Below are 23,082 nucleotides of genomic sequence, written 5' to 3'. Positions count from 1 at the left end.
TGAAAAAAAGCAAAATTTTGCTGAACACTTTTGAAAACCAAATTGTTTGCCAACAGAAGCATTTGTGAACTGAGGTATTACTGTAATCATAACCACAATGATCAGGACACAGAAGATGCACTGCTTCTCAAAGGTGGCTATCCACTTGGAAGGTTCTGGCTATTTTGGTATTTTTTCTTAAGCCAAATCTCTCTCCCCCTGTAAATGGAGTGTGGAAGTAGCAGAGGAGACTTGAAGGCAGAAGATACAAAGGCAAACTATCTACAGTGGAAGTGAGAAAGGGACCCAAATGGAGACAAGCAAAAAAAGATCATGCTGAAGACCCAGTGGAAATTAAAATCCAGAGATTTTTAGTGGTGCCAGTCAAGAAAGTGATTTTTTTCTCCAATGTGTATCAACAACTTATGAGGAAGAACAGACAAAATAAACAACTGGGTTCCTGTAGAGTAGAAGTAAAGAGATCAAGAAAATTGAGAATTTGTTCAGCATGGAGGGGGTCAGCTGACAGAATCCAGAGTGAGGCCAGGGAAGACCAGTTGGCTGTGAAAACCACAAAAGTGAGAATCTCAAGGGCAGGAGGCCAGGAAGCTATAGCCTGAAAGGAGGATGATCCAGATATTTCTCATTAACAACCAGCTCAGTTCTTATTCCTGTGGCTACATCATTACCAAACTGCTCACTAAACGAAGAACTGCATACAGTATATACATTACAATATTCAGAACAAAGAAATGGTCAGAGGAAACTCCAATGTGATGACTGCTTTTATTTGCATAACTCTTACATGCAGTACTGTAGCGTGTAACAGAACATAAAGCTACAATACTAGACTGTACAGAATAACCAGCAAAAATTACAGTACTTTACAGTACTGTATGAGCAAGGTGTAATGTTTGAAAAAAGGGGCACTGAGGCTCTGTAAATAACATGTAGAGAACTGTACCAAAAAAAAAAAAAGGCAGGTTCTAAGTCCGAGCAGCAAGTTGCAGGTATGAACAATCACCAACCAGGTAGGTCGTTAGTGGAGTTTGAGGAGTACGGAGTACAGTCATATGAGGAAGGCCTGCACTTCAAAAGGATGACCCTTACACACTTCTGTAAGCTGTTCCCCACGTCAAAGGGAAAAAAGCTAAGAAGACGATCCCCATTACTGAACAATAAAGAGTCAAGAAATATAAGAGTCTTATAAACTGCATCACTGTCAGAAATATTAGACACCTGCCTCAGACATGTGTGGAAAAACCACTCTCTAAGATGAGATAAAGGTTGAAACTTGAGTTTATACTGTATTATTATCTAAACTGAAAAGAGCTGCCTGCACAAGTAAGCAGGTGGTAAGAGATTATATAACAGATTCTAAACTAGGTAGAAAGGTAGAAAAATGTAATACATAATTATAACTCTAAAATGCTAGTAAGAAAATCTCCAGTTCTAAAAAACTAATTTTACTTCTTTCCATTAAAGTCTCTACAGTTAGTTTCTTTTGTAACCCACCATAACAGAAGAGAAAGTACACAATAAAAGACCTTGGACAAAATTTGGTAATCATTCATATGTACATATTTTTAAAATATATGCAAGTAACTCTCACATATTGCTGGTAGGAATGCAAACTATACAATCCTTCCAGAGTGGTATTTGGCAGTATCTATACATGTGTGCCTATTACCTGACACAGCAATCCTACACCTGGAAATCTACTCTAAAGATATATTTCCAATGATGTGAAAATACTAATGTTCTATATTATTCACTCCAGCATTATTTGTAATTGCAAAATATTAGAAACCGCCTAAATGTCCATACACTGGAGAGGCCGAATACACTATGGTCATCTACATGGAGTATTCTGCAGCTGTGTAAGAACAAACATCAAGTGAATTCAAAGATAGACTGTTAAGTGAAAAAAGCAAAGTACAAAAGAGATTTCTACTATACTTTATGTAAGAAAGGGTAATTAGAAAGTATATACATGCATTTGCTTGTTTTTCTGTGTTGAAGACTGGACATGGCCTCATGTATACTAGGCAAGTACTCTACCACCAAGCTATTCTTTTTGAGACAAGGTCTTGCTAAATTGCACAGGCTGGCCTCAAACTTGCAATCCTCCAACCTCAGTCATCCAAGCAGCTAAGATTACAGGCATGTACAACCACATCCAGTTGTAACTACTTATCTGTACAAAAGAAATATAGGAAGGATAAACCAAAACAAATAGATAGGTTATCTACTGGGATGAGCCTCTACACAGAGCTACCTCCCCCAGCCCTTGTTAAATTTTGAGATAGGGTCTTGCTAAATTACACAGGAGTAGGCTTGGACTTGAGATCCTCCTTCCTCAGCCTCTCAAGTATGGGCCACTATGTTTGGCTACTTCACATCTACTAACTGAACAATATCTGGAAGTGGAATCTTGGCTTTTAAACAAAGTTAGTTCTCCAGGTGATTTTCTTCTACAGACAGCTTTCAGTCAACACACCCACACCCACAGGAATGTACCACATTTTGTCTATGCTCTTGAGAGTATTGTCCCAGGCCAAGGTAACATCCAGCCCAGACAGAACTCACACAAAGCTGAGCTAGTCAATGAGCTCCTCTCCTCAAAGCGCCACAGACTTTAGGTCACACATGAAAAGGAAAAAGCTGGATGTCTGCCTATAGGGCTGAGAATGCTAGCATGGGCCACAAGAACCCTGGCTTTCTTCTACAAATAGAAAGAATAAGAAGCAGACGTGTGCTCCAAAAATAAGGTCTGACGTTCCTGAGAGAAGAATGGAAGCACTGCCTTGGTTCTTAATGATTTGCAAATTTCCCAAGCTAGTCCTCTATCCCTCAGGTCCTGATTTTGGTTTCTGCCCTTAAAAATCTGGGCATGTGCAGAAAGGATCTACCAAAGGACTTTAGTGGTCAAGTAGAACTACGAGTTTTGGAAAAAAATTTTTCACTGCTCAAGTTACAATGGAAATCTTACTTCTGAAATCAGTTCCTTTTCTTTTTTTCTCTATTATTATCGCTTCACTTTCATTATGAAATACACCTGTTCTCAAACACAATCAAAGACCTAGACAGAAACAGTGCTCGAGACAGAGGCAATGTTGCAGCTTTTAACCAAATGTCTTTTTTTTTTTTTTTTTTAAGACAAGGTCTCACTATGCAGTCAGCCTGGCTTTAAAACTCCCTATGTGGCCCAGGCTGGCCTCACTCTCAGCAATCCTCCTATCTCAGCCTCTCGAGTGCTGTGATTATAGGCATGTGCCACTATGCCCAGCTTCAACCAACCATCAGGCATGCCCACAACACTGATCCACACACTTTCAGAGGAACAATCAATCTCTAGGACACCTGCTGGAACTCCTAATGCTTTCACTGACTCCACAGAACCTACTGAAGTGATACAATGACGTGTATTTAAACAAATTAACTTAAATCTATTCAAGTTTTATTGAGTCAAGTTGCAAAGCCCTGGTCTTCAATCAGGGAACCTGAGTTCTTACACTGTCACGGCTCCATGATTTGAACTTTGGGCACTTCTCTTTACTTGATGAACCCCAGTATCATCCATTCTACAGTGGAATAAATTCTTGTGTCTTACACGTAGGGTTATTTGGAAGAATAATTTTCTGAGAATGTGCTTTTAAAATTCAATACAAATACCAAACCAGTGCCACTAGAAGATTTTTATCATACTGCATCCCTAAAAATCTCATTTCCCCATTATATTATTTTCCAATAATCATTAAATAATTGGGTTTAAGTTGGACACTGCAATTTGTGTTAGTTTTTCTTATGCTTTATTAAATATAAAAATCATGCCCTTATGGGGGAACAAGATAATAATATAAAATTTTAAATTTCAAGTCCTACCATTAAGTCCTACAATTAAGCCGTTAATTCTACCTCTAAGTCAAGACCTATCATTAGCCAAAGCCATCCATTCAGCAGACTAGGTTTATCCGCTGGTCTTTTCTCTGAATTTCATCTTCTTTCCATTATACAAGAATGTGTCCAAAAAAGTCTTATACAACAGATCTTTCAGAAAAGCCAAGTAAGCACAGAATGTCTCTTCCTTCAAATCTCAACAAAGTAACATGTTATAAACAAATAACAAGATAAGACACAACCGCAAGGAACACCACAAGTGAATTTTAAAGGGTAACCCAGGAGCTGGGAGTAGTAACAGATCATAAAGGCTCAGGAAAAAAGGAGCAGGGTCTGCAGAATTAATAGCCTATAAGAACTGAAACAAAGATGGAACAGAGCTAACCAACTACAGTTAAGCTGCTCTGGTTTAAGAGGAATGCAAAATAATAAGACTATAACAAATATGCATAACTATGACCCATTACAAAAGAATTTAAGAAACCTCTGAAGGGAGCAAACAATAGAAACAGGTTAAGAAGAATGAGCCAAGCAGAATACAAATTATATGATTAATAGTAATAATGATAGAAGTCAGACAGAACAGACAGAAAATACAAGTAAAACCTTCATAGCTGAAAAACATGAAAGTAATTAATTCACAACAGAGGCCCACAGAAAAGAATTAACACTGTTTATAAATAACAACAAAGAATATAATCATATAGCGCTTTCAAATTTGAAAAAACAAAGATCATCGCTGGTGAAAATAAAATACAGTGTACCTACCAATTCAGTTAACAGAAGAGGAAGAGTTTCACAAAAGGGGAGAGTAACAAAATCTCAATAGCAGAGGGGAAAAAACATCTAGAATGTAAAAAGAGAATGGGAAACATACTTGGGTCTAAGAAAATTAAGTAAAATAATTATTCTCCAAGTTGACTTTACAAAGGCAATGCCAAATATTAACTAATGACCCTGAAAAGTAAATCCTGATACTAAAAACAACAAAATGCACGTGGAGCCGGGCATGGTAGACACATGCCTGTAATCCCAGCACTTGCGAGGCTGAGGCAGGAGGATTGCTCCAAGTTCGAGGCCAGCTTGGGCTGCATAATGAGTTAAGGCAACCCTGAACTACATAGTGAGACCCAAAAAACAAAACAAAAAAGGCATGTGGAAAGACAAGGAAGCAAGAATATAGAAGGACACATACCCACTTAGATTTGCACTGTTAAAAGAGATGAGCTGGCTGCAAGAGGCTAGAGGAAAGGAGAAATGGGGAGATCATTAATGGGTACTGGATACCCCTTTGAGGTGACGGTGGTGATGGTAGTGATTGTGAAACTGCATATACATAAATGAGTTATAGACTTTTAGAAGGGTGAATATTTACAGCACGTGAATTAGTATTACAGAGAGAGATGTCTTTTTTTTTAACACCTCCCCAACACCTTTTTTTTCAGGTCACTATTTCAAGTGTTAACATTTACAAGTCTGACATGACAGATTCCTTCACTAACAGAAACCAAAATAAGGGATGAGAACCTGGAGAAGGGAGATAAACTGGCTCTGGGTTTTGGGAGAGGGAAAGAAATGACATCTTGATGATAGTTTTTATCATGACCATCCTACTACATCAAAACAGGAAAGATGACAAGGACTTGAGATGAAAGTCTTGCTAAGGAACTAGAAAGAAGACATCTGGGGAAAAAAAAGCAATTAAAAAAAATTAAATGCCATGTGTACTTAAACTAGACCAAAGAAACAGATTCCAGAAAAACATAAATATGTGTAAGTATGACAATGTGAACATTAAATGTGGAAAGCAACTAGTAAATACTAATAAAACTATTAATATGGAATAAAATAAAGCATCTAAATGTCCTCTTACAATAAATTCCACATAGGGTAGAAAAACTAAATTAGGGCCGGGGATATAGCTCAGCAGCACAAGTGCCTGTCTGGAAAGTGCAAGGTCCTGAGTTTGATTCCTGGTACAAAAATAACAACAACAATAACAAACACTAAAACTAAATTAAAAGCTACAAACCTTAGTGTATGCACCACTTCTGAAATAATAAAAGAACACAATGTTATGATTTAGATCTAAAAGATCCCCCAGAGCCGGGGATATAGCTCAGCAGCATAGCACCTGCCTGGCAAGCACAAGGTCATGAGATTGATTCCCAGTACCAAAAAAATAAAAAAATAAATAAAAAATGTAAGATCCCTCCAAAATCTCATGTGTCTGAAAGGTGATTAGAATACGGGAGCACTACACTCATCAGTAGAGTCATCCACTGTTGAGTTCAGTAGCTACATGTACTGTTAGGACTTGGGGCCTACTTAGAGGTAGGCGCTCAGGGCATGAGTTGGAAGGCTGTGTTCTTGTCCTAGCCTTCTTTTCTCTCATTCTGCTTCTTGGCTACCATGAGGTAGATGAGCAGCTTTCCTCTGCCAGGCCTTTCAACAATGCTGTTTCTGCCTTAAAAGTCTGCCAATCACAGACTACACTCACTGTTATGGCTTGTGTCTAGATGTCCCCCAAAGGCTCACATGGTCATAGGTGGGGCTTTTTCAGAGGTGGCTGGCACTGATTCATAGTACAACGCTAGGATCAAGGGCAGCAGGATTAAGGGTGTGAGTTCTACCTGCCCGAAGTAGCCTACAAAGAGCTGTGGTCATCCCTTGGCTGTTTTTGATAACTTCTGCCCACCATGAACTGTTTCTCCTCTGCAGTGCCTATCTGCCATATTACCTTGCCTTAGAACCAGCCAATTATGGGCTGAAACATCTATAAACTGTGAGCTAAATAACCCTTTCTCCCTTTAACTTTGAATGTCCAGTATTCTGTCTCAGTAACGAAAGAAAAGTAACTAAGACACCCACTAAAACTAAACCAAAATAAACCTCTCCTTTAAGTTGCAGGTACTGAGTATTTCAACCCAGTGACAGGAAAGCTAATACACACAGTCAAGAATTAGTTGATGAATTTCATTATATAAATGCTTAATAGCTCTCAGGAAACAAAGATTAACACTCAACTTCTAATGGATACATGGTTGCATAACATGACAGTTCAAATATCAGATAAAGAAATAAATCTTAGAAAAGATTTAGCTTTACAAATAGACCTAAGATAAAGCAATTATAAGGTCCCATCTACTGCGATAATCTTTTTTTTTTTTTTTTTTTTTTTGGTTTTGGTTTTTCTCCGGTACCGGGAACCGAACTCACGACCTTGCGCTTGCCAGGCAGGCATTTTGCCGCTGAGCTAAATCCCCAGCCCCACGATAAGCTATTTATTACCTTATTTTTATTCAATTACAAGTAAAAGATTACTACCTTATTTTTATTCAATTACAAGTAAAAGATTAATACCTTGTCACAGTAAGAAAGAGGAAAGCAAAGAAAGATTCTTTTAAAGATTAACAGTAGCACAAAAAAAAAATGTTGCTTCCACAGAGCACTATGGCCACATACTACAAAAGTGTCTTGTTTTATTTGACCTGGTCATTCTATATTTGGTAAATAGGTTTCAAGAAAATTACTCAAAGGGGTGGGCTAAAAAGAGGGCTGTTGTACTAAAACGGCTTACAGCTGGATTATTTAAAATAGTGAAGCCAGGCACAGTGGTGCACACCTGTAATCCTAGCACTCAGGAGGCTGAGGCAAGAGGATCACTGCAAGTTCGAGACCAGCCTGGGCCACAAAGCTCAAGGCCAGCCTGAACTGCATTGAGAGATGCTGTCTCAAAAAAAAAAAAAAGTGAAAAACTGAAGCAATCTGAATGCCCAATGAATGGGGAACAGTTATATAAATGAAAACTTAATATTATGTTGACCTTACATGCTAGAGTCATAGATACATGAAAAGGTAAAAATACAGGACACAATGGTACAGAATAAGCATTAAGTAGGTTAAAAAAAAAAAAAAATCTTGTTGAGAACAGGTCCAGAAGAGCAAAGTAGGAGGGAGGAGGTGGAACTGTGGGCAGAGACCTAAGAAAAGAGAAGGATGCCTTGAAGGGAAGTAAAGGTTTGACTTTGTTTATTTTTAGGACTGGAGAGTCATCAGCCCCTAGGAATTTGGATGAGGTCACCCACAGAAATGTATGGAACAGAGGAGGGCCCAGCAATCAAGAAAAAAAGGGCCAAAGACTTGGAAAAACCAGAGGTGTCTCAACAGCAAAGTGGAGGAAACTTATAAGAAAATGGATTCCAACATCAAATGCTCCAGAAAGTCAGAATCTTTGCTTGCATCAAGAACAGACTGAAAAAAAAGCAACCGATCCAGGGGGATCACAGTTGAGAAAGATTGTACACATTAGGAAATGTGCAGTGACTGTTGGGAGTGGGTGAAAGAGAATATATGGTTTCAGCAAGCAGAACAGGCAAACTCAGGAGTACCATACAGCAGACAGCAATATAGACCATGTATAGACCATTATTACAGAGAGAACCCGGCTATGAAGGAAAAGAGGACAAAAGGCACTCTCTCTACTCTGGGACAGGGCCTCAGCAAGTTCAGGATAGATCCATTTAAAGGTACTACTAAAACTTGGTGGTGAAGGTGCGGACCCATAATTGTAATCCCAGCACTCTGAGAGACTGACGCAAAAGGACAGTAAATTCAAGCCTGACCTAGGCAACTTTGTGAGAGTCTGTCTCAAACTAAAAACGTTTTTTAAAAAGGCAGGGGATGTAGCTCATTGGGTTCTATCCCTGACCTAGGCAACTTTGTGAGAGTCTGTCTCAAAATAAAAACATTTTTTAAAAAGGCAGGGGATCTAGCCCTGGGTTCTATCCCCAATACCAAATTAATACAGACATATGTGAAATTGAGCCAGGTGTGGTGGCGCACGCCTGTAATCCCAGCACTTGGGAGGCTGAGGCAGGAGGATCGTTGCGAGTTCGCGAGTTCAAGATCAGCCTGGGCTACAAAGTGAGCTCAAGGCCAGCCTGAACTGCATAGCGAGACCCTGTCTCAAAAACAGACCAAAAAAAAAGAAAGAAAAAGAAAAGAAAGAAAAAGAAGTATGTGAAATAAATTCCTAGAAAAATATTAATTTATCAAGAAGAAATAAAAAATAGAAAAGTTCACATACCTTTTGTGGGGGTGGTAGTGGGGATGGAACCCAAGGCCTTCACATTAAACTACATCCCTGGCCCTTGTGTTATTATTTTGAGACAGGGTCTCACTAAGTTGCCCAGGCTGGACCAGGCTGGACTGAAGCTTGCAGTCCTCCTGCCTCAGCTTCCCTCAGCACAGGGACTACAGACATGTACCACTACGCCTGGCTATATAACCAGTTTTTTAAGAAATTTCAACAGTAGTTTAACATTTTTCCATTAAAAACAAAAACACACAGCAAAACAAAGATCTGCCCAAGTCTGGACTGCTTTAAGGCAAGTTCTGTTAGGGTTTTAAGAACTCAGTCATTCCAACTTTACAAAAACCAGAAATAGGAAAAGGAATACAGCCTCTCATTTTGTAAGGGTGGTCTGCTTTTGATACCAAAACTAAATGTATAAGAAAAACCCAATAATTTATTAGTAAACAAAATCCAGCATTATCTGCCTGGCAAGCATGAGGTTCTGAGTTCAATTTCCAGTACCACCCGCCCCCCCCAAAAAGAATCCAGCATTATATAATAAATGATAACATATCATGAACAAATTGAGCTTAGTCTCAGGAATGCAGAATTGGTTCAATATTAGAAAATCTCTTAGTATAATCTGAAACTTACAACAGGCTAAAGGAAAAAAACACAAGAATTTCTATGGGTGGAAATTCATTCAGGATAAAAAAAAAAGATAAAAAAACTTGAAAAAGAAGACATGAGAAACCAACAGCCTACATCACTCAATAAGAGCTTTCCTTTTAACGATCAAAACAAGAATGCTCCCTTATCATAACTGCTATTCAACTCTGTTAAGGAGAGTCTAGCCAGGAAAAGAAATCTTAAGTAATGAAAAGAAACAAAAAATACGATTTGCAGATGACATAGATATCCTAAAAGAATCTAAACACTAATTAATAAGATCACAGTTACTGGAATAAAATAAATTTATAAAAGTCAAATGCATTTTTATAAATCAGCAACAAAGAGATACCATTTATAACAGCAACACAAATGTAACAATATCGAGGAATAACTTTAACAAAATTTGTGCAAGAATAATACCACACCATTTTACTGAAAAAGTAAGCTGCTCACCTCATGGCAGCCAGGAAGCAGAGAAACCAGGGAAGGAGATACACCCGACCAGTTCATACCCCCATTACTTGTCTCATCCACCTAGGGCCCCCACCTCCTAACATCACATTTAGCAATAGCACCCCTACAATACAATCTCCTTTCAAAAATCCTGCCTAGGAGCTCATGAGGCTTTAGGAGGGACATATAGATATAAACCAGGTAACAATTCTCCAGTCAAACCAGATGAATAATCTTTGGGGGCAAAGACAGTATTACAAAGTTTCAACTTTACTTTTAGAACACATAAAGTACAGTCATTTTCCTTAAGGGTTTAATTTTGAGCTTTTAACATTAAAGTAAATCAGTTTGCTAGCTTTTAACCTCCACTTTTTTTCCTATCTTATTATATCTCAATGGTTATATAGAAATCTATTATGTAAACTGTACTGAAACAGCTCTCCAGTATTAAAAAAGCAATCCACATGAGTCCTTTTCGTGTGTGTGTGCTACTTTCATGCAATGTCCTCAGAGTTGTGACAATATTGGAACTAGAAAGGACCCTAGAGATCATCCTAATCCCTTACTTTACAGAAGAGAAAAACTAAAACTGCAGAAGCAAAGTGGTTAGCATAAGCCCATGCAATGCCTCACAGGCAGCAGGGGTTGAGACTTAGGTCTCTTTGATTTGAAGACACTGCTCTTTCAGATGGGCTAAATGCTGCCTTTCATGGCTTCCCTCAAATTTCAGCACATCCTCCTCCAAGTACCTCCCTGAAAGGAACTCGCCAACAACTCTTAAGTAAAAAGGAACTAAATTTCAAACAAAAATTGTAAATAGAACTCTTCAAAGTAAGTTTCCAAATATGACCACTCAACACCTACACTTTGGTGTCTTTCCTACAAAGACCATTCTACATAATCAAAAGGCAACCATCAAACTCATTAACTTTGACCCAAGATGACAATCTAATCCTTAGATGCCAGTCTAGTGTCACCAACTGTGCCAATTCAGAATCACATATTGTGTATAGTTGTCCCATCTCTTTAGGCTACTTCAGTGTGGAACAATTCCTCAGCTTTTTCTTGAGTTTCAATACTGAGGATCAAATCCAAGGTCTTGTACCTGCTAAGCAAGTGCTTTATTTCTGAGCATATCTCCAGCCCTTCAGTTTCATTCTTGCATTAACTTTATTTTGAAGATTATTGGCCAGCTATTTTGTAAAATACCAGGAAATTAGGATTTCTCCATCACTGCTGCATGATTCAATTTGTATTATGCATTGAATAGGTTGTCCCTACTCCCATGGAAAACTTGCTAAGTTCTGAACTATACCAAAATTAAATGGAAAGGGATTTTACACTTGATCTTGGCCAGAAGGCCGAGAAGTGATGGAAAGGGATTGTAAAAAGTGGGCAAAAGACATGACTGGACACTTCAGAGAAGATACACAAATGGTTAATAAACACATTAAAAGATGTTTAACACTAGTTATGAAGGAAATACAAAGTAAAGCCATAATGTAATGGCACTTATTAATCCACCAGATGAGACACAATCAAGAAGACTAAAAAAACCAAGTGTTAACTAACAATGTACAGAAAGTGGAACCTTTTCATATACCATTGACAGAAAGGTAAAATGGTACAGCTACTTTGGAAAATTGGTAGTTTCTTAAAAAGTAAAAACATTAATTTTCAAGTGTCAAGGCCATTAAAGTCAAGAGAAGTCTGAAACGGCTCCAGAGTGGAGGAGACAAAGGAAATAAGACAACTAAATGTAACATATAATTGTTGAATGGGGTCCAATGAGTAGATAGCAGTTACATGTCAGTTAACCTCCTGATGATGGTTACTTCTGGTTATGTAAGAGTATCCTTGTTTGGACATAAAAGTGTTCAAGTGAGAGGGTGCACTGCAACAGCAATTTTTTTCCCAGTGGTTCAGGGCAAAAAATAGTTTGTATTGTCATTACAATAGGTTCAATACTGGCCAGGGTGTGGTGGTGCACACCTGTAATCCCAGCACTAGGGAGGCTGAGGTAGGAGGATCACTGTGCGTTTGAGGCCAGCCTGGGCTATAAAGTGAGTTCAAGGCCAGCCTAAACTGCATAGCAAGACCCTGTCTCAAAAATACAAAAAGCAAAAACAAAAACAAAAAAAACCCAAAAACCCACAGATTCAATACCACTGCTGCAGACTGCAACTGTAAGCTCCCTGAAGGCTAGATGCTCTGTTCACTGATGTCTCTCTCCCCACAGTACCCCAAACGATTTGGGACTTAATGAATAACAGAGAAGTCCCGGTGAAGTTAGATGCTTTGACCAGAATGATTTCGTGTCTTATTTCCATTACTAGCACACACAGCATTACACAGTAATTTATTTTCTTATCAGTCTGTCTTCAATACAACAGCAACATTCTTGAGGAAGGAAGGAACATAGCCCAGGCCTGGCACAGAAGATGCCCTCTGACTATAATCAAAAAATGGGTGTGTGCTGCCTAAGGTCACACAACTACAACCTGATACACAATTTCTCTGACCGAAATCCAATCTTTACTTCCACACATGCTGCTTTATATTCCAGGAGGGTATTCCCAGACACTGAGGTGAGGGAAGATCCAGGTTTCACCATGCCTATTTAATTCAAGGGAATAACAACTGAGGCATTAAGTGTAGTATTCAGTGCTCTGCAAGTCATCAACACTCTCTCATTAATTCCTCAAAACACTATGGGGTCTTTGTCAACTATATTCCATGTTTACAGATGAAAAAAAAAAAGACTGGGGTTGAGTAACTTCCCACATGTATAAGGGAACACACACAAGTGATTAAAATCCACCTATTCTCCATTCAACTACAGAGACACAAGACAGAAGATAAAATCCTGGGATGAGGTCTATGGCCAGGGATGAGGAATTCTGGCCTCAGAAAATACAGTCAAGAAATCACTCAGTGGGTTCTTAGGTATTTACTATAGTGTTAGGCTTCCTAACACAGATATAATCTTCCCTCAGAATCCCTGAGGACTTATTTCCAGGACACCCAGAGGATACTACAGTCTATAGATGCTGAAATAGCACAGTATTTAAATATAATCCTATACATCCTCTCATGTACTTTAAGCCAGCTCTAGATTACTTATAACACTTAATACCATATACAGGTAAATGCTATGCAAACAGTTATTACACTGCACTATTCAGGAAGTAAGGACAAAGAAAACGTCTGTACATGTTCAGTACAGGTGCAACTTTTTCTTTTATATTTTTTATTTTCTATTGGTTAAACATGTGGATAAACCTCAGAGGCCCAGCTGTACATCTCATTTGTATGTGTATATACATACATGTAAAATATTAAGTAAATGTTAAAGATCCCATCCCACTGCACCAGAGACAGGAAGGCAGAACAGCCCTAAGAGGAAACCAAAGCCCATCTGCCTCAAACACCTCACTCCTCTCCTTCCCTCCTTTCTCCACAGGCTCCAACAGTAACAAATAGTTTGAGTCTGGAGAAAAGCATGGAAAGTAGCACCAAAAATTTAAACTGGCAAGTCAGCAGTCAACAAGAGACTTTTGGTCATCTCTACTTCACCTCTTAGACCTTGGGGAGGCCCCAACTTATAAAATAACCTTACCTTGGGCCTCAGGTCAGAGGTGGACCTCTCCCTGGCTGGGTCAGATTCTCTTTCCCCAAAACCATAATCAGAGTATTCTCAGCCTAGTGGTCAAGTGAATTGAGGACATATACCTTTAGGAACCTAGGGTCAGCTGCCTCCTGCCAAGAGCATGGGGAAGTATTAAAAGAGAAGAGAAAGAAAAACAAAACAGCTCTGCAGAGATTCAGAGTTTTGATTCAAGGTTTTGTACTGTAAAGAGGGACACAGTTCCTAGTTCCAACCATACCTGAAGCTTTCACTGTACTTTCTGTTCTGCGATACCAAAGAAAGGTGCTGATCTTAATCATAAATTCCTCATTTTTTACAATCCATTCTCTACAAAAGAGTGTCTACAATACTCTAGCACAATAACCCACCTTTTACCCAGCTACTGCCATGTCATCCTACAGGTTCTAGCTTAAACTCCTCTTCCTCCAGGAAATCCTCCCTAACTACTAAAAATACATTGGCTTCACCTTTTGTTATCCTCTGATAGCAGTCACCATCTCATCACTCTCAGTGAATGTTATTACTTCCCCCCTGGACTGTAAACATCAAAGAATAAGAACCACTTTTATTTACCACTAATTGTTCCTACCATCTACCACATAGGTAAGGTACATGTTTAGTAACATTTACTAAATGACTGAATATAAAATATCTGGTAGAGGTAAGCAGGAGGAATAAGAAATCAACACTATCCTCCTGATAAATACTCAACTGCTTTAATCCTACCCCTCCTCAAACACATTGTTTTACCCTCCTCCAGTCTCCTCTTCAAGCCTGAGTTAACAATGACAATTATTTCATACTGCAGTGTGTAGGAAGCATGTTTCCATATAGTTTGCTGTAACACAGGAAAGCCTACAGTACTAAAGAAAAAATTCACAGGCTCTGAGGTCCAAGTAAGTCTCAGTTTAAACCTCAGTTCTACTATATCAGCTGTAAACCACAGACATGTTACCTGGAACCTGGTTTTCTTTATCTGTAAAGTGAAAACAAAACAAAACAAAAAAAACCCTCAAAGATGAGGATGAGAATGAATATGAAATTACCTAAAGCAAGACAAGCTTGCAACTAATGTCAGTCAGCTGGCTTGTTATGGCATATCCCACGTAGACACCCTGCTACACCTACACTCCACAGCTCCTACTAGTCATGGGCTCCAAACCCACAGCCTGCCTAGAGACTGAGTATCTGAGAGGGACCTTGTGGAATATCTATCCTGTTGGTTTCCTAATGTCTGTAAGGCAACTGAAACTTTTTTCCAAAAGGAATCTTATCCTGCTGATCCTAATAAGTATGTAAGTGAAGGTGACAGATGAATAAAAGGAAAGAAAGGGAAAAGAAAGAAGGAGGGGAAGGAAAAGAGCAAGGAAAGGAAAAAGCAGGAGTGCTTCAATGAAGGAAGCAGGTGTGGTACACAGAAGACTTCTTATTTCTCTGGGGTAAGCACAAAGCCCCCCAGAGAGGAGACTGTTTGCAAACCACAGTCAGAACCCAATCCTTTCATTTTCAGCTGATGAAACAGGAACCTATAAATGGTGTCATACAATTGTTGAGTTAATTCTAGATTTCTTCTTCCATGGTTCTCCTTGGATCCCCAAAAGTCTGAAGTCAGAATTCTCCTGGAATCTCCCTTCCTCTTTCTGGCACAATATGGACCATTTCAAAGCTCAGGTATGTCACCCTTCCTAAAGGGAGCTAGATACTGAATGTGCTCCCAGGTACCTGCTGGAGTTTAATGTGGGACCCGCAAGAAGTAAAAGGGAAAAGAGAAGCAAGACAGAAGAAACACAACCTCAGGGTGCGGCAAGTGGATTGGTGGGGTAGGCTGAATGCTGGGAACTGTGGATGTTTACTGAGGAACCAACTGATTTTTAATTAGTAAGAACCTTAATATAAGCAAAGTGAGGAATAAATTACATACAGTTCCTGGGAAAATTCAAGCAACTTAGATGCATTTCATAAGAATCTTTTTACAGTACCTGAAAACAGAATATACAAGTTAAATTCATGGGAATAATGTAATAGTTACAGCTAACTACCAGAAGTACATTATTACATATACTATTAATATCAAAATTAATTTTGTTCTTAGTTTTACTTGTACTCTAAACTCTGTTCAGAAACACTAGATTTTGTGCTGTTCACGTAAGTGGGTTTCCTCACATTTTTAGAGTCTAAAAAGGCTACCTGAGACTTTTTTTTTTAAAGAGGGTCTCACTATGTAGCTCAGGCGTGCTGTGAACTCATTACGTATCTCAAGCTGGCCTCAAACTGAAGGTGATCTTCCTGCCTCAGCCCTCAGTGCTGAGATTACAGATGTGTGCCACCATGCCCAGCAGAGACTTCTTTATTGAAAGTTAAATTAACACCAAGCAAATCTAAGAATCTGAATCCAGATCTCTGAATTCCACTACAGCCTTCTAAGACATACACTACTGCTACTCACATGTTTCAAACAGGTGGTATGAATATCCAAAACAATTCCAGGGAAAAAAGGAACACAATAGCAGGGAGCTATAAGGCAAACTTCACAGAGATAACCTTAGAGGAAAGAAGGACCTGAACAGGGCCCAACATTTTCCAGGTTGGATAGAGGGGTGTACTACTGACATCTTGGTAGTACAATTCTCCAGCGGAGGACTGTATTATGAACTGTAGGTCATTTAGCACATCTGACCACATAGATGCTGAAAGCAGTAACACCCCCACACACACACCATTGTGACAACAGAAAAGTCCCCTCCTCAAGTTCCAAATGCCCCTAGAGAAGAGTGAAATCATCTCTTCCAAGTACTACTAGTTAAGTACCGAAAAGGGCAAGTAATCACCGTAGACAGAAAAACGTAAGAGATGAAGTGGGAGGATAGACAAAGCTAACAAAATTTGTTACGGAACTGACAGAAGAAACAGGGTCATCCTTTAACGATTCCCAATAACTTACAAAATCAGGTCTAAATCCTTAGTAAACAATGCCCTTCAGGATTTGGCTCTGCCTACTCCAGCTGTCTCAATTTCTAACCTTTTCCATAAGGCTTTCTATACTCTAGCCCTTGACCTCCTGTTCTGCTTTTACACTTCTGTGCCTTTCATGTACATTTCCCTGTTCCTAGAAAGCACTTCTAAAAGGGAAACTCCTACTTATACATCAACCCATTTCAAAAATCTCTAAGGCCATATCAAGACAGCCTTGCATTACTCAGGTGTTCTCTCAGTAGTTCATCTATTCCTCTTATATAGCACTGGAATAGTCTCTGTATTATTGCCCCATTATATCCCATAATCTGTATTATGTTACTCATGTGCAGGGACTATGTGAACCCTGGCAAAGTAAGTGCTCAAAAAATATTATCTGAGCAAATGATCTTTTGTGAATAGTTTTAAAGAAGGCTAAAAAGTGATTCAAGAAAAAGCAGACAACAGATACATTCTGTTATTGAAATCATCTATTTTTTCAAATCTAACTTTTTTGAGGTGCTAGTGATGAAACCCAAGGCCTTGTGCATGCTACACAAGCATTCTACTGAGCTACAGTCCCACCCCTCAACTCTAGTCACTGATTATCACTTAGGAACCAGACAGGACGGGTTGTTCTGTTACATTACCTTCTAGCTGTGTGTCTTGGCCAAATTAACTCTCTCAAGTGTCTTCCTTGATTAAAATAAAAACACAGAGAAAAACCTTGCAGTGTGGTTATGAGAGTTAACAATGTATGTTTAAAAAAAAACAAAAAACCCGTAGAAAGCTGGGTATAGTGTACACACTTGTAATCCCAGGTATTTGGTAGACTGAAACAGAAGGATCATAAATTCAAGACCAGCCTGGGTAACTCTGTCAGACACTGGCTCCAAAAATAACAAAAAACACCAAACCAGAAAATAACAATACAGTATTTCTACTAGACAACTACAATCACAAAAACTTTAACAGGAGAGAACATTGTACCATCAGGACATGACCATAATAAAACGCTGACTGAACCATTTATTTTTCTAAAGGAAAGTGAAAAGCCAACAAACACAACAGCTTGTTGTTAGCTGTATTCTATTTGCCCTCTACAGTACCCAATACCAATCCCTTAATGATCTGTCTCCTGGGCTCCTTCAGTAAAGTACACTTTTGATTTTCTAATCTCTGACCACATTTCCTCTATAGATTTCTGTTAACTTGCCCTCTATCGACACCTAAAGGCCAACATTCCTTTAACTCAGTTCTCAGACCTTTTCTCATTTCACCCACCCACTGGGCTTCAATTAGCATCTCTATGGAGACGACCCCCTGACCTCTCTGTCACATTGTTTCAAACTCAAAACAGATAAGTCTTATCTTAGTTAATAAGACAACCAAGCAAACAGCTTCAATTCCTCCTCTCATTCCCACCATTCTTCTCTTATATATCTCATTAGTCCTCAGATTACTCTTCCTTTGCCTGCTTCTTAAAGTATTCACTTGCCAGAGCAACCTCTTCAGTCCTTCTGTTCTACCTTTCTGGAATAATGGACTCCGTTGAAAATTTATTGAATGTTATGGGTTTTACACCTAAAAGAGGAATATACAGAACAGACTTGCGTTTTACCTAACCAATGACCTCTAATAAAAATTTATGCTCCTCTGCTCAAGATTTTAAGTATCATTCACTGTAGTTAAATTTTCAGGTCGAGTTCTTGCTCCCCTGTTACAAATTTGAAGATGCTTTCCTTATAGCTCAAATGCTCACAGGTATCACAAAACAAAGTCCACACCAGAGCTCACTATTTCTCTCCTACAAACCTGCTCTGCCTATACTTACCCTATCTTCTCAGGTTCCCAAAATCAAAGTCTTGGAATGAAAATGTAGGTCCATAATCAATCACTATGTCTTGTCTCTTTTTATCTCAGAAATAGAAATCTCTCTCAAATATAAACCCCATCTTTCTTGGTCTCTTATCCATTAAGTCTCATCTCTTTTGCTTCTACCCATACTTGCCAAGATTGAAAGTCTTCTGAGTACTCTCCCACAGAAGCGTCTGTGACTGTTTCTGTCTATTCAAGGCCCCTCATCTCCACCTGCTACCTTCTACTGGCACTGGATTACTAAACTTCTAGAATGGTTACCAAAACCAGATTCCCCCACTCCAGTTCTTTTTCCTATCATTATTACCAATGTTGACTTACCTTCCCCTAAAATTTCAAAATTGGTCACATGTGTGACTCTTTCAAAAATATTAATTATAGAAAGCCCTTCCCAGATCTTGTTGCAGCTGGCCTGGTGGAGTTTATATTTGTAATCTCAAGGGAAAGTTATTGGAACTCCAATAAATTAATTCCAATCTACCACTCCAGTGCAACCCATGGCAAAAATAAAGACACTAAGACATATATGCAGTTATAGGGAGCCAAAGGGGTTCTAAGTCCAGTCAGAACAATAACTAACTGGAACAAAGGCCATGACCCAGGGCCAAACCCGGTTTTACTAATTCGTGAAGAGGGAAGTGGCTCAGAAATGAGTGACTGAGAGAAAGGCAGGAAGTGCGTGAGTGCTATGGGCTGGGCTAGGAGAAGGCCTGATAGAGAGCTAGAGAGAGAGATAGATAGAGAGATAGAGATAGATGTAGAAAGAGTAATCTGCATATCACAGATTGAGTAAGCATCTCATGCTTTGGCTTTGATGTGTAATCTTCATAGATTCCTTCTCTTACCTCAGTCTCAACCTCAGTGGATAGCACGGTGACAGTACTTGGCATAGCTCACACGTACTACTTGGGAGCTATAAACTGCTCATCACTGACCTGTCACATTGCTTTAAAGGCCATACATCAGTACCTCAGCTAGACCCATTTGTTATTGTGTAAAACAAACTGAGAGGATAAAGAAATATCCTAGCCAGCTCTGTACATGGAAAAGGGGCCAAGTTTAGCCAAAATGGAGCCAAATGCTCTTCTTTTCAAGGACAGCTGTCCTGGTAGTCCTCCACAATTAATGCTTCCCCTATGTACAAATACAGTGCAGTACAGTACACTACAGTCCAACTCAGGTTTGCTGTTACAGTCCTCCACAGTTTGTCACCTAAGTACTTTTCCAGGATTAGATTCCACAGTTCAAGCTGTCACTTGCTCCTATTATCTGCCTATCAAAATCACACCCACTCTTAAAGGCCCAACTCAAACCCTACTCTTCATCTGTAGTATACTCTTCATATTATTAGAAAAGGAACCAGAACAAAACAGACACAATTTCTAATGAACTGATTGAAGAAATGGGAAAAAAAAAAAAATTGCTGAACAATAGCTGAAAATCCTTAAGCCCTCCTGGAAACATTGAATTTGTTTTAAGACAGGGTCTCTCTCTGTAGTTCAGGCTGGCCTTGAACTCACTATGTAGCCCATGCTGGCCTCAAACTCAAGGCGATCCTCCTGCCTCAGCCCCTGAGTGCTGGAATTACAGGCGTGTGCCGCCATGCCCAGCAACATTAAATTTCTTAAGAGACTGCTATTCAAATGTTAATATTTCTGCCAAGAAGCTCTTCATATTCGCAAGGCTATTAGTCAACACTGATCAAATGCTAATAATGAGCAATGTAAAAGAGTCAGTTGATATTAGAACATATTATCAACCTGATGATAAAAGGCTCTAATCTGGACCCGGGATTCAGATTCCACTGTATCTGTATTTTACTGAGGAAAGGAAAATTACAGTAACAGAAGTTAGCATTTTAACTGAAGTGCTGGGTCAAATAAGACTGCAGCAGCAATAAATAGATCCCACATCTAAATCATCCTCAGACTAGTGAAGCTATTACTAGATAAGAAAAAAAAACTCCGATTTACTTATCTTAAAGCTCATTTTTTACAAGAGGCAACAGGACGTCAGTGGCAATAGTGAGCCTCATGAGACAGAGTTACTGGCATACTTACTAGCAGGTGCAAGAACACTGAGATGTATGACAAGAGAAGTGATGTTGTGGGCAGTATTTTCTCTCCATTACTTTTTAGGTCCTTACTTCTTTTAGGCTTGAATTAATTTCTCTTTTCGCTCCCAAGCCTTTGAATTTGAGTTAAATTTCACAGCTGTAAACTGGGAAGCATTTTGCTCCTACACAAGAATATTCATGATTCAAAAGTATTTTTTGAGACGGGCGTGGTAGCACACGTCGGTAATCACAGCACTTGGGAGGCTGAGGCAGGAGGCTCATTGGGAGTTGGAGACCAGGCTAGGCTACAAAGTGAGCTCAAGGCCAGCTTGAACTGCACAGCCAGACCCTGTCTCAAAAAGACTTTAAAAAAAAAAAAAGTCTTTTAGGAAGATTAACAGTAAAATGTGTGAAAATTCTGAAATTACTAGCAACACTATCTAACGAAAATGGAGTGTATTGAAAAGAGCTGCAGCATTTGAAATAGAAGTTCAGCCTACAATCTTAAGTCTGACTCTAGTTTTGAGACCTGGGAACTGGCTTTATCTAGAAATACATTTTAACTTGAAAGAGGACTATAACTATCTTTTCCTTCCTCAAGGTAGTTATCTAGGTGCAACATAGGGAGAACAGGACACGCCATGAGGCATTCAATAAATGTCCACTTCACTCAACACAATAGACTTATGATTTATGTGTGAGAGAATAAACTTCTACCAACTCTTCATCAATACATTCTTCATCACCTAACACTACAGCCAGTGCATTCTAATGAATACAATACTGTCGCCATCATTCTACAAACGTTTGTGAAGGATCAGGATCAAGTGAGAACACCTGCATGCGACTATGCAAGAATTCCAGTAAGATGCACATACACTGACCACTAAAACATTAACAGGGAAAGTTCACTGTAATTAGGCTAAAACATCTCTTATGCTGTTAAGAAAGCTCATTTGGAGTAAAGGGGAAAAAAAAGTCAAATTAGGCCGACCTCCAAACATGTCTTTAATAAATCAAAAGAGTGATGCTGATTTATCCTTCGTGAAATGCAACAGTAAGATTTTAAGATCCATTTAAAAACTTCAAGGTTGAAATATTCCACCAACACTGGTACCACTAATGCTTTTTAGAAAGCCTGCGCAGAAAAACACCATTAGCAGCATTAGAAATATTTAATGAAAACTGTTCGCGGTTAGCAGACGTGAGAGGAGAAAAGTATGTATCATTTCGGTGTTCTACAATACACCGAGGTGAACAGACCACGGCCATTGCCACCATCCACAATCATCTGATGGAATTCCTGGTTTTACACTCGAAAGTCAAAAAAAAAGAGGCCATGATGCTAGCAAATTGAGAAAGGAGGGGACGCTTCCATTCCGTTCGCGAGGGTCCAGGCTTGAAAGTCCGCTCTCGAGACCGAGTCCGGAGGTCCACCGATCCTGGCCTCCGCCCCGAGCCCCTCCCAACAGTGAGCAAGGGCCGGCCCAGGAAGAGCCCCGAGTAACACCGAACGCTCCACCCGTCCCAGGGCACCGCCGAGAACCCCAGCACACGAACCGAGGGGAAGCCTGGGGTCGGGGTCGTAGCCGCGCGGGAGGGCGAGGCGCAGACGAGGCCTCGGCGGCGTCCGCTGCAGCCAGCGGTGTGGTGGCCGGGCGCGGCCCGGCCTGCGGGCAAGGGCGAACACTCACCACACCATGCCGTAGGCGCCCTCGCCGATGTAGGAGAGGTTGGTGTAGCGCGGCCCCACGTCGAACACCTGCCCGCGGACCATCTCCGGGCCCGCGCCCGCCGCCGCCGCCGCCGCCATGTTGGCTGCCGGGCCGCCGCCGCCGCCGCGCTGGACTGACGCTCCGCGGCTCCCGCTCAGCTCTTTGCCGCGCCTCCCGGAGGGGCTGCGCCGCCGCCCGTGCAGCCGCCGCCGCTAACCGGGAAGGAGGTAGAGCGACGATCAGGAGAACCAACAGGCCAGCTACCGCTTTTACCCACCGCCTGCCTGACTGACGGGCGGGCCGGCGGGTGAGCGGAGGGAGGGGCGCGCGCCGAGGAGGGCGCCAGGGCCGGGCCAAGCAGCGTGCGCGCGGATTGGCTGTCTGCGGCCGGGGGGCGGGGCAGCGTGGGCTGGCGGAAGCGGTGAGCTCTGGGCGGAGCACTGCGACGGCGACGCCGAGCGGCGCGGTCACGTGTGTCGCGGGCAAGTTACGGTGAGGCTGCTTTTGGCGCTATGAAGGAGATGGGGACCTCGGGACCTCGGGGCAGCGCGAGTCCCCGAGCCGAGTCTTGACGGCCAGACATCTACCTGTGGCTGAGCATTAGATCCGAGGACTAGCCTCTGGGACCCTGAGACAGGGCTTCGCGAATCCCTGGCCCACGCACTGATGAACTTGGACCTCTACTAGGACAGAGATCGAAAGACTTGACCGAGACTGAGAAAGACATTTGCATACCGAGAAAGTGTGAGAC

At 40.5% G+C, this 23,082-nt stretch overlaps 1 protein-coding gene across 1 annotated transcript in view; it reads right to left on the bottom strand.

Moving 5' to 3' along the window:
• Nucleotides 1-22,661, bottom strand: part of Mapk1 (mitogen-activated protein kinase 1) — a 95,795-nt gene extending 73,134 nt beyond the window's left edge. The window contains exon 1 of the mRNA XM_005391695.2: nucleotides 22,311-22,661. Coding sequence (XP_005391752.1) covers nucleotides 22,311-22,429 — 119 coding nt within the window. The 5' untranslated portion in view covers nucleotides 22,430-22,661. The remainder of the gene's footprint in view (nucleotides 1-22,310) is intronic.
• Nucleotides 22,662-23,082: the final 421 nt, after the last annotated feature.

Source organism: Chinchilla lanigera, unplaced genomic scaffold (assembly GCF_000276665.1).
Source record: "Chinchilla lanigera isolate Chin_1 unplaced genomic scaffold, ChiLan1.0 scaffold00041, whole genome shotgun sequence".
Classification (NCBI taxonomy): Eukaryota; Metazoa; Chordata; class Mammalia; order Rodentia; family Chinchillidae; genus Chinchilla; species Chinchilla lanigera.
This window is presented reverse-complemented; position numbering and strand designations above follow the sequence as displayed.